We start from the raw sequence: 10,826 nt of genomic DNA, 5'->3' as shown, positions 1-10,826 counted from the left end.
CCCCCCCTCATATACACACAAAGGCTTAACATTAATGGAGGTCTCATCAACATCATCCATCTGTTCAAAACCAGAACAAATCATGCAAAACTACCCAGCCATAATCACATCTCCTAGGTTTCAGCCTCAGACAAGATCTCCTCGTCATCATCATCATGACCAACATCAACATCTCTCAAACCCTTACCCAACAACATTTGTTCAAGCAGACACTTCCACTTTCAAACAAGTTGTGCAGATGCTGACCGGCTCCTCCACCGATACCAACACTGAAAACCACCACAAAGCTCCTCCTCCGGTGAACAACAAAGGAGGTTTCTCAGTCCCACCCATCAAGAAAACCAACAGTTTTAAACTCTACGAAAGAAGACAAAACAATAACAACAACACGTTTGGTAAGAATGATTTAATGATCAATACTTTAAGGCTTCAAAACTCCCAGAGGTTGATGTTCTCAAGCGGACACAACGGTCATCAAAGCCCAAGATTCTCTCCAAGGAACAGCTCACCAGAGAGTGTTCTTCTGTCTCCAAGCATGCTAGATTTCCCAAAGCTAGGGCTAAACAGTCCTGTTACGCCACTGAGAAGCAACGATGACCCCTTGAACAAGTCATCGCCTTTGTCTTTAGGGAGTTCATCTGAAGAAGACAAAGCCATTGCGGAAAAAGGATTTTATCTTCACCCTTCTCCAGTTTCAACTCCTAGAGACTCTCAGCCACTGCTTCTTCCTCTTTTTCCGGTTACTTCTCCCAGGAATCCATAAATCCTGACGACGACCCACGAGTGTTCGCATTCTCTAATAAGTTAAATACATTCTCTGATTTTGTTTACCTATGGCTATATATATAACTAAGATGTAAGTTCTTAGTACTGGAGTGACTAGAAATTTTATGCGGTTTATAAGCTCACTTTTAATCTCAATAACTCAGTGCAATTTATGATTGGAAGGAAGATTTATTCATGAACTTATTGTTCTTTTTTAAAGAAAATATCCTTTATACTATATTGTGCTCATATATGATAGTGTAGTTCAACGTGTGCCACTGAGTATCGAGATCGAATATAGAGAATAGATCCATGTTTGTGCTCAACTTTTTGATATAGACAATAATATTCTTACAAAACTGTTTTATGTCAAAATTTCAGCAACAAAAAAAAGAATTATCAAAGTTTAGATGGTTACGATTAGAAAACATGACTAGAATGGATGATCTTTGTCAATAAGTATTCATCGGAAGTTTGACTAGTAGTATGAAAATATTGTAATATCTAATAATAGTAGAAAGTTTCGAAGAGACAATATGAAATAAAGACTTCTATGATCAGGTTCGACACGTAGTATAGACCATTTCGGTGGTGATGACTTTGAATTTGATGGAGTAATCATGGAGGCACGTTTAGTCTTTTACTACATATTCTTTGGACTTTCTCCTCCTCTGTCCATAATCTTTTTTGTTTTTTTCTTAAATAAAAAAGATAGCTATATGTTAATACTGTTCTTCTATTGCTTTGTCTTTTGTCTTGGAAGGAAAAGAAAGTTTTTGAATGAAAAATAAACTTAAATAAAATAAAAGGTGGAGAGAAAGAGTAAAAGAAAGTAAAAGACAAAATAAGTAGTCCGTTATGATGAGAGTTGAAAACCAAGCAAAAGGCGAATGAATCATCTTTGCTTCACGTTACAAGCAACTCCACTTTGAAGGTGCTAACCCTTTTCAACTTGCATTATCTGAAAATTACGATATTTGGAAACTTGCATTATCTGAAAATTACGATATTTGGATATACAATTTTTAGATATGCGACCAAACAACTTACATCTTATTTTTTTATATTATCACCGCAAATCAAACCAAGTTGTTATCATATAGTCACTCATATAATACAGTTTATCTCTCCTTTTAATGTATAACCAAAGAATGCTAATCTATACTTTTTGGCTTATTGTCTCTTTATCCAGTTATATATATCCATATAAAAATACTAGTCAACTATTACTCATTACATTTGTTTTTCTTTTGTCAGAGTCTTTATTAATAACAAAAAATGTAAAAAAAGGTTAGACAAAGGAAAGACATTGCAAAAGACCGTTATAAAGTTGGTGTCCCTCTTAATTTTAAGAACTATCTACTTAAAAAAATTGTAGATATAGTTCCACCTAAAGATATAGACAACCAGTTTTGTAACTGAGTCTTGTTATATGTTCTCTGCGAGATTATCTCATAAGTTTCAGAGCTATATTATTTTTTGAACTATTATATCTAATTGTTACCCGCGACTATTGTTATTTGAAACTTATGAATCTTGCTATAACGGTAGCATCAGCTCTAAAGCATCTCTGCAGAATCAGTGAGTTTTGTCATTCAGTTCCTCGCGTGTGATGTGTGGGGTACTGATTAATTCCCAAGTAATCAGATGCCCGTTTAATGGTTTTATAGTCTTAGAGATCTCTGGTACATATCATTTTCATAAAATCAGATATAGCCGTAAAATCAGACGCTCTAATCAGATATAAACCAACACATAAGATATAGCCACTTTTGAAAATGATATGTATTATATACTTAATAATATGCACATTCTATGATACTATTACTATATAATGTAAATTAATAGTTTTGTTTATCCTAAATGGAACTGCAAGAATTACATTCCTGTTATCCTAAATGTTATGTAGTTATTTTGTTCTATCTTTTCTATTCTTTTAAAATATAATATTTATATTATTAATTATAGAAATGTTGCCCCAGTAGTTGCGTTTTGCCCACTTCATAACTCAAATGCATGAACCAAACTTTACTGATCTCACGATAAATCAGAGTTGAAGTTTGTCACGCTCTACATATAGATTTATTATCAAGACCATTTATTTGGTAACCGTGATCATATCAAGTACAACACCATAGGAAACACACAATAGAGAAATCTCTAGATTTGTGAGAATGATGTGACAGTCTTGAACCCGTGATTCTCTGGTAGGGAAGCGTTTCCAGGTCGAATCGATATAATCGCCTCCAGACCTTTTCACAACCGCAAAAAAAAAGTCATCAGAATCTGTAAATCAGTTTCACAAGTAAAAATAGGATCTAGAATGTTTTGTGCATGTGTTTATATTACCTGCGGCTTTTGCAGCTGTAGCTTCTTGGTAAACATCCGTTACAAAAAGGATCTCTGAAGGATCATCCACTCCCAATGTTTCTGTAATCTCCTTGTAACTCTTGCTCTCTTTCTTGTTTCTGCAGCCAAGAAACGTATGAGACTTTGGATCATCATCTTCTATTGAAAGGGTCGTGATGGACTCTTTTTTATATACCCGATTGTAGTGTCGAAAAAGCCAGATAAATACTTCCTCAGATCTCCATAGGTTGTGTTCCCAAAGAGAAGCCTTTGCGCTAATCTACTACCACTTGAATATATGTAAACCTATTCACATCACCACATTAGACCTGTGAACAAAAACAAAAAACACCATTTCTCCTAAAAGCTTAACATGAACATACCTTAGTTCCTGAAGAATGCCATTTCTCTAAAGCGTCTGTTACATCTTCGAAAACGACAGACTTCAGTTCGTTACATTGGAAACCTGTTCGCCATATGTGACCCTGCAATACAGAAACTCATATCAGATATTATCAAAATCAACAAAACAAAACATAATCTTGTTTTTTGTTTCCTCACTTGTAATTCCTTTAACGCAGTGATCTTTCTATCGGCTTTTATCATTGCCTCTACATTAGAGACCATAGCTGCAATAACCTCGTCTTTTCCTTCATCAGCATGAGGTACAGGAACAGCGCCGGTTACACCTTGTCTCAAGTCTTCTTCAACCTGCAACATACACCAAAAATGAACTTTGGTCACTTGTTTATGACAAGAGATGATAAAGCAATAAAGAAAATTCGTCATTACCTGAGACCGCAACAACTTGATATCCTCTTGAGTTTCTGCTGTGTCGTACGTCAAATTCAAATGCTTCCCAACGTTTTCACGAGCATAGGGAAAGAGAACATCTGTGACGAATGTTATGGGTGTTGTTGTCCCTTCAATGTCTAGGACAATGCATCTCTGTGAAACCAAAAAAAGAGTATAACTAAAACTAGATTTTGTGAATCCTTGACTATAAGATGTAACATGTAAGACGATAGACACCATTGGCTTTATACCCGAGTTGATTCTGTTTGGTTTTGTGAGTGTATGGCTCTTTGGATAGGCCCGTGTTCTGGACTAGCAGCATCCAGACCCAGTTGATGAAGCTTGATGGCAGCATCAAACAAATAATGGTAACATTCAGCCTGGAATCAAGCATACAAGTTTTTATATAGCAAATGTATGTGAATGAAACATAACAAAACAGAAGTGACTTGCAGGAACCTGAGTCTTAGCATGGATCCAGGAATCACCCCAAATGTAAACTCCATGATTGCGTACCAACACTGCTGTGGCTTTTGGATAGGCTATTATCTGAATATGGGAAAAAATCATTCTTGTGTTTCATATTTAAGCTTCCTCAGTATATATATATATATAGACATACAGCTTTGGTGAGTGAATCTGTGAGTTCATTCTCATAAGCTGTGTTCTCTATGATTGGGACAACAAGTTCATCATAGTATCCGTGACCTTGAATTCCTTTTATCATCTCCATGTGAGTTATCTGCGATATGTCAGATATGAAGACACATTACGAACATATATATTTAGGAACTTTTGAACTGTCTAAAATTGAGGCTTACACGAAATTCTTTGGCTTGTGGATTAAGCATTGTCACAAGACAAGATTCCATGCCATGGCTATGAATAACAGCTCCAGCATTTCGCATCTCATATGCCTGCACGCACCACAACGTTAAATAGTACCTCAGAAGAGCTCATCACCAGGCGTTTGAAACTATAACAAAGTCAACCCTATGCACCTTCTTAATAGAGTCAAACTATCTCACTATTACTAGAGATTAGACATATAAAATGAAATGGAAAATCATACCAACATAGCAAGAAACATTTGGTAGGGCAAAAGAATGAGATACTTAAACTATGCAAGTCATAAAAAAAAACGGAATTTTTTTACTTGCTTGAGAACTGCAAATAGCATTAAAACAAACCACATACACCTTGTTGAAACATACAAGCAGTAAACCCATAACTTTTACAAAAATGCACACTGAGCAAAGAAACTAATACATGAATAAGTAGAAATATCCATTACCATTCACCAACAGACCAAGCTCATTACACAGAAACCCCAAATAGAGAAGCAGTTGTAAGGTGGGAAAAAAAGAAGAAGCAAACCTTCATGAAAAGAGGTGCACAATCAGTACACTTGGGGAGCTTATTAGGGTAAGGCTTAGGAGAAGGTGCAGATATAACGGATCCATTAGGAGACAAGATGTACATATCCTCAGGTTGCATCCTCTCCTTTTGAACACCTTCACCACATAACAAACTCGAATCAGCACCCACTACAACAAGTTTAAACCTTTTTTTTTGCATTTCAATCAAATGTACAAACAAAGAACACTATAAGTTCAAATAAAATCATTTCCTATCAAAATCACGGAGGGGGAAACCTGAAGGAGACATGACGATGAGCTGGTCTGGTTTAGGGATAGAAGCGTCGTGAACCTTGATGGTGATGCTACCTCCTGTTCCAGACACCCAACCTTGTGTGTAAAAGTGACGGCACAGCTCGGTTACTAGCGAGCTAGTCTCCTTCACCTCTCTACTCTCCAGATACGCCTGCGGAAAACCGACCATCTCCTCCGCCGCAGCCATTTGATTAACAAAGGAGAGATTGAAAACCGATCTCGCTTAGCGTTTCTCTTGTCTTGGCTGCTTTCCCAACCGTGTGTGATTGATTCCTTTTTTCTCTCTTGGTTTCTTTTAGATTTTTTAAAAAGTTTATTCTTTTAAGCACAGCATTTTTCTTGCTCTTTTTTTTTTTTGTGGGCCTTTTCATTAAAAGCCCATAGTTTTTGAACTTCTGTATTGACTTTGTATCATTTATTTTGAAATACTAGTATATGGAAAGTTTCAATAGTAGTCTTTTAGAAGGTTCTCTGATACATATATCCCCTCGATTAGTCACCATAATTACAAGATAATTACTGGACTTTTCCAAAACGACACATGACTTTATAGATTGAACGCACCGTAGTCATATGTACTAGTAGTGTAGCGAATAATCTTTTCATCATATTGACCCGCAGTGACAGATATCCATTATTTCTTGAATGGCAAATACTTGAAAGATTTTATGTGAATGTGAACATTCATTACTAACAAATTAAAGGATCTCGACTAAATGTTGATACATTTTTCAGTAAATCACAGGTCAAATGTTTATTCAATCATTGGATTCATGGAACTATAGGGGTTCAAATTCAGAGTATCGATGACTTCTGCTAGTAGGGGTGCGCATTTGGTTTAATTTTTATTTAGGTTCGGTTTATTTGGGTTTATAAGAACCGTAACCAAAATCAACCCAAATTAATCTGGTTTAGTTTGGTTTTATTCAGTTTGGTTGTGTTCAGTTCGATTTAATATGGTTTTGTTTGTTTAGTTCAATCGAGTTAATTTTTAATTTTACTCTCGTTCAGTTATAAGAATATAATTTATAAAAACATCTTTAATATTTTATTGTGATTTTTGGCTTTAATATTTTATTGTAAAGAAAATATTGATTTAGTGTCCAATAATGATGTTTTGTTATGTAATCCAATAATTTTATATTATTACTTTCAAACCTAATATACATATCATAGGTAATTTTTAAGTTTTGATGTTAATCTATATTCTTTTATTTTAGTTGTAGTTGTATTAATTTTATTCATTTAAAAGTAAAATGGATAAAATTATGTTCATTATAGTTTGAGTTAAATGGTTAAATATATTAAATTTTAGTATTATTAATATATTTAATTAATCTAGAAAAAAAAAACAATTTGGTTTTTCGGTCTGGTTTGGTAGGGTCGGTTTAGTGTAGTTTGATTTGGTTCAGCTTTTTCTGTCCACTCCTACATGCAAGGGTCGAATGAAATGCTTAGAACAACCACAGCGATATTAATAATAACATAAGTAATAGTTCGATAATGCAAAACAAGGACACACTCAGAACAAATAATAAAAACCCAGCAACAGAACAAAGAAATGTAAATCAAACCACATAGCAATTCTTAAAAAAACTTAAGCAAACATCGAAACGGTAAAAGCCACAGTGAAGAGTGTAGACATAACCGAAGTAACGGTCACAACAGATGCTGCACTGGGACTTGGCGCCGGCGCCATGTTGTTATCAGAAGGAGTTGGCGACGAAGGTGGAGTCTTCTCAGGCGCTGGGGAAGCTGGAGTAGACTTGGGAGGTTTTTCTGGGGTAGATGGTGAGTGCTTTGGAGGAGTAGCAGGGGATGATCTTGGAGAGTTTGTGGGGGACGGCGAAGGAGAATGTTTAGCTGGGGACGTTGCTGGAGCTTTGGACGGAGACACAGCCGGTGAGTGAGCAACAGGGTGCGGGGATGGGGAAACAGAGGACTTAGGCGAATGAGCTATTGTTGGAGCTTTCGCCGGTGTAGTTGGAGAAACAGGGGAATGGGCTTTTGGAGGTTGAGCAGTCGACGGAGCCTTCGCCGGAGAAATATGAGAAGCAGGGGAGTGAGCTGTCGGAGATTTGGCCGTTGAGGGAGCCTTCGCCGGTGCAACCGGAGAGATCGGGGAATGAGATTTAGGCGAATGAGCGGTTGAGGGAGCCTTCGCCGGAGCAACTACCGGGGAATGAGACTTCGGGGGTTGAGCAGTCGACGGAGCTTTGGCCGGGGAAATGGGTACCTTAGGTTGATTTCTGATGGCGAGGACAAAGACGATCAACTTCTGTCCCTTAGTACAGTGCTCTTGATTACCACTGATGAAATAAAAAGGACCAGATCGGTTAAGAGCAATCTCGGTATCTCCATTATCAAACTTCTCTATCGGATTATTAACGTTGCAGGCGTCGTAATCTCCTTTCGCCACTACTTGCACCGAGTCTGATCCCTTGGCATACTTAAAGTCTACACAAGATTTTAATATTTTTTGTCACAAACAATCACATATATATATAAATAAAACTCGTAATATAAACTCAAAGCAATAGAAAGGATCTTACGGAGTGTGTCATGGACTTTGAAACGTTTACTTTCAGCCCAAGAATTGTAACCCTCATGTGGTTTTTCGACCCAATCGCCTTTACCACCGACCTGAAACTTGTGTGCATCAGCAACTGAGAAGAGGGTCGCAATAGAAGCCAAGACGATGAAAGAAAAACAGAGACTTCTCATGAGGGCCACCATGGTTAAAGAGAAGCGGCGAGATCTGAGATTAGGTTTTTGTGCGTCTTTGGTTCTTGGGGAATGAGTATTGTTATATAGTGCTAGAAGTTTAGGAGACTTGGAGGCGAATCTTACAAAAATGGGAAATGAAAATGTGACAGATTACTTCTTGCTTTAATAGTAAGGAATATTTTTGTTTAAGGTAATAAATCATAATTGGATTTGAACGTTGACAGAAAGGATTGAGAGGCATTTATGTGCGAGAATTGACTCACGTATTTGAACTCATTTACCATAACTTTTATTATTTACTTCTGAATAAAGATGATATCCATTAGCGTGTGACTAGATAAGTTGAACTTGAATTCCGAAGTGGGTTTCGACTTTTAAATCTGAAGAATCCGAATTGGAGGCTACTTTTAACATTTGATTATCTTGGAAAGCCCAAGTTGAATTTCGAACAAAAAAGGCCCAATAACGTTTTTTTCTTTTGTGTGCGAAGCAACAATAACAAAATAGTTAGGCAAAATATTTATGAAGAAACTGTAAAGATGCAATTTGGTAAAGAAAAGGATGGAGACCAACTAAGAGCAATTGTGAGCAGACCCAAGCCTACAATTCAAACGGAGTTGCCTCAAGAAGCTTCTTACTACTGTCTGGTGGACGAGTCATGGAAATCATCGAGGGATCTCATAGGGATTGGTTGGTCCTTATATAGTAAAGAAGGAAACCGTCTCCTCCAAGGGTCATCGTCTCTGAAGACAGTAAACACAGTGGGAGAAGCAGAGGCTGCAGCTTTACTGTCAGCAGTGCAACAGTTACGAAGACTCAATTATAAGCAAGTTGCATTTATGGCTGATTGCAAGAATATGATTGAAGAGTTAAATCAGTTGAGGACTGAACAAACTCTCAAAATGAACCGCATCAAGGAATGCGCATATACTTTTCATTATGTATCCAGAGAATCTCCTAGTCATGTGGATGCCTTAGCAAAACAGGCTAGAGTTACTCATAAAAACTATGTAATAACTTGGATCTTTTAATGCAATGCAATTTGGTTGACAAAAAAAATATAGCTATCTATTAGTTTTGATTTAGCTCTTGCTAAATTGGACTATTTTTCTATTTTCTTTTTCAGATTTAATGAAAAAAACTCTGTTTGCAATATTTTGATCAGCTATATCTCATCACTGGTTTGATTTATCTTTAATAAAAACTAGATTAAGACCCGCGCCTTGCGCGGAATAAACATTATATATAAAAATTATTTTATGTATTATATATTCTTACATATTATGAAATAATAAATATATATTGAATAATTAAAAGTCAGTAACTGTTACATATATAATTAAATTGGTGCGAACGTATAAATCAATTTTATTAATCCAAACATTTTTTTAAAAAAAATTGATAGGATATGTAATTAAATTCAAATGATATTAACATACATAGTATATTTTTAATATTAATGTCTATTTTTTTTTTAAATGATGCTTTCTACTCATATATTTTTTTTATTATGTGTATTTTTAATAGCAAAAACTTTAAATTACTGATAACAAAATTTTTATTGTGGAAATAATAATTTTAGTAATTAAACCATGGATCGCAAAATTTGAATGTGAGACTTTTAACAGTTTTAGTAATTTATAGTCATTTTTTAAAATTCAAAATATAAAATATACAGAAAAATCTAAATTTTTATAATATGGTTATTGTGTTTTTTAAAAAATTGTTTTATTAGTTTTGAATTAAACAAATTTGATAGAAGATACATTTTTTATCAGATTTTTATTATTCAAAATCATTAATTGTCATATATACTTTATCCACATTAGGCAATTCCGTAATCTTTATTTAAGGAAATAATAAATGACATTAATAATGAATTTATGGTTAGTTTAATAAAAAACTTATTATATAATTAGATAGACCAACTTATTTCTCGAATAATTCTAATAATCATCCTAGTGATGACATGTGGCTACAAACATAAGTCGTAATGTTTCACAAATAATATATAGGGGATTTACATATGCAATATATATGCTAAGTCTTATTATGATTACATGCTTATATCTCTTTGCACGATTATTTTTAGTGCATAGAGTCAAATCAACATATTTTGAGTCAATACTCACGATCCAAAATATGGAGTGATTAAATGATGAGAGATATGAGAGCAATTCTAATATGATATACTTGCATGAAACAAAAAATACGATGGTTTCGAGCTTTTGACGAATTGGGAGGTAAACATCAATGAGGCCAAAGGGATCTGGTTAGAAAATTCACTTAGATAATGAAAAATACAAAAACATTTGTCTTTTAACACTACAAGAAAACAGGGGGATTCTGATGGCCGAAATCGTCGGAAATTCGTCGGAATAGACCGATTCCGACGAATTTCCGACGAACCCGTCCGTCGGTATCGTTTCGTTGGAAAAAAAAAAATTCGTCGGAATTTCGTCAGAACTTCCGACGACTTTCTGACGAATACCGAGAAACGTCATTCTGACGAACTTC

General features: G+C 35.3%; 4 protein-coding genes across 4 annotated transcripts; 2 read left to right on the top strand and 2 right to left on the bottom strand.

Moving 5' to 3' along the window:
* The first annotated feature begins 6 nt into the window (after nucleotides 1-6).
* On the top strand, nucleotides 7-965 carry LOC106324824 (VQ motif-containing protein 33-like). The gene has a single exon (XM_013762811.1). It carries the CDS (start codon nucleotides 35-37, stop codon nucleotides 761-763), a length of 729 nt encoding a protein of 242 aa, XP_013618265.1. The 5' UTR covers nucleotides 7-34; the 3' UTR covers nucleotides 764-965.
* Nucleotides 966-2,769: 1,804 nt separating this feature from the next.
* LOC106322337 (probable bifunctional methylthioribulose-1-phosphate dehydratase/enolase-phosphatase E1) lies at nucleotides 2,770-5,869 on the bottom strand. The gene is made up of 12 exons (XM_013760404.1): nucleotides 5,565-5,869; nucleotides 5,287-5,423; nucleotides 4,731-4,826; nucleotides 4,532-4,651; nucleotides 4,369-4,458; nucleotides 4,161-4,289; nucleotides 3,907-4,062; nucleotides 3,676-3,825; nucleotides 3,498-3,599; nucleotides 3,311-3,420; nucleotides 3,115-3,233; nucleotides 2,770-3,017 (listed from the first exon to the last, which is right to left on the bottom strand). Exons 1-12 carry the CDS (start codon nucleotides 5,767-5,769, stop codon nucleotides 2,926-2,928), a joined length of 1,506 nt encoding a protein of 501 aa, XP_013615858.1. The 5' UTR covers nucleotides 5,770-5,869; the 3' UTR covers nucleotides 2,770-2,925.
* A 1,191-nt stretch (nucleotides 5,870-7,060) lies between these two features.
* On the bottom strand, nucleotides 7,061-8,378 carry LOC106325705 (early nodulin-like protein 2). Its single transcript, XM_013763761.1, has 2 exons — nucleotides 8,135-8,378; nucleotides 7,061-8,039 (listed from the first exon to the last, which is right to left on the bottom strand). Exons 1-2 carry the CDS (start codon nucleotides 8,316-8,318, stop codon nucleotides 7,180-7,182), a joined length of 1,044 nt encoding a protein of 347 aa, XP_013619215.1. The 5' UTR covers nucleotides 8,319-8,378; the 3' UTR covers nucleotides 7,061-7,179.
* Nucleotides 8,379-8,848: 470 nt separating this feature from the next.
* LOC106323457 lies at nucleotides 8,849-9,441 on the top strand. The gene is made up of 2 exons (XM_013761577.1): nucleotides 8,849-9,319; nucleotides 9,436-9,441. The coding sequence occupies exons 1-2, from the start codon at nucleotides 8,849-8,851 to the stop codon at nucleotides 9,439-9,441; spliced, it is 477 nt and encodes a 158-aa protein (XP_013617031.1).
* Nucleotides 9,442-10,826: the final 1,385 nt, after the last annotated feature.

The sequence above is a fragment of the Brassica oleracea genome, chromosome C2 (genome assembly GCF_000695525.1).
Source record: "Brassica oleracea var. oleracea cultivar TO1000 chromosome C2, BOL, whole genome shotgun sequence".
NCBI lineage: Eukaryota > Viridiplantae > Streptophyta > Magnoliopsida > Brassicales > Brassicaceae > Brassica > Brassica oleracea.
This window is presented reverse-complemented; position numbering and strand designations above follow the sequence as displayed.

Excerpts from the sequence above, each read along its gene's own strand:
- LOC106324824 (XM_013762811.1), top strand. The coding sequence starts at position 35 with ATGGAGGTCTCATCAACATCATCCATCTGTTCAAAACCAGAACAAATC.
- LOC106322337 (XM_013760404.1), bottom strand. The coding sequence starts at position 5,769 with ATGGCTGCGGCGGAGGAGATGGTCGGTTTTCCGCAGGCGTATCTGGAG. Across the intron at positions 5,424-5,564 it reads CATCGTCATGTCTCCTTCAG|GTGTTCAAAAGGAGAGGATG; the intron begins GTTTCCCCCTCC and ends TATGTGGTGAAG. Across the intron at positions 4,652-4,730 it reads CACAAGCCAAAGAATTTCGT|ATAACTCACATGGAGATGAT; the intron begins GTAAGCCTCAAT and ends GACATATCGCAG.
- LOC106325705 (XM_013763761.1), bottom strand. The coding sequence starts at position 8,318 with ATGGTGGCCCTCATGAGAAGTCTCTGTTTTTCTTTCATCGTCTTGGCT. Across the intron at positions 8,040-8,134 it reads CAAAGTCCATGACACACTCC|ACTTTAAGTATGCCAAGGGA; the intron begins GTAAGATCCTTT and ends AATCTTGTGTAG.
- LOC106323457 (XM_013761577.1), top strand. The coding sequence starts at position 8,849 with ATGCAATTTGGTAAAGAAAAGGATGGAGACCAACTAAGAGCAATTGTG.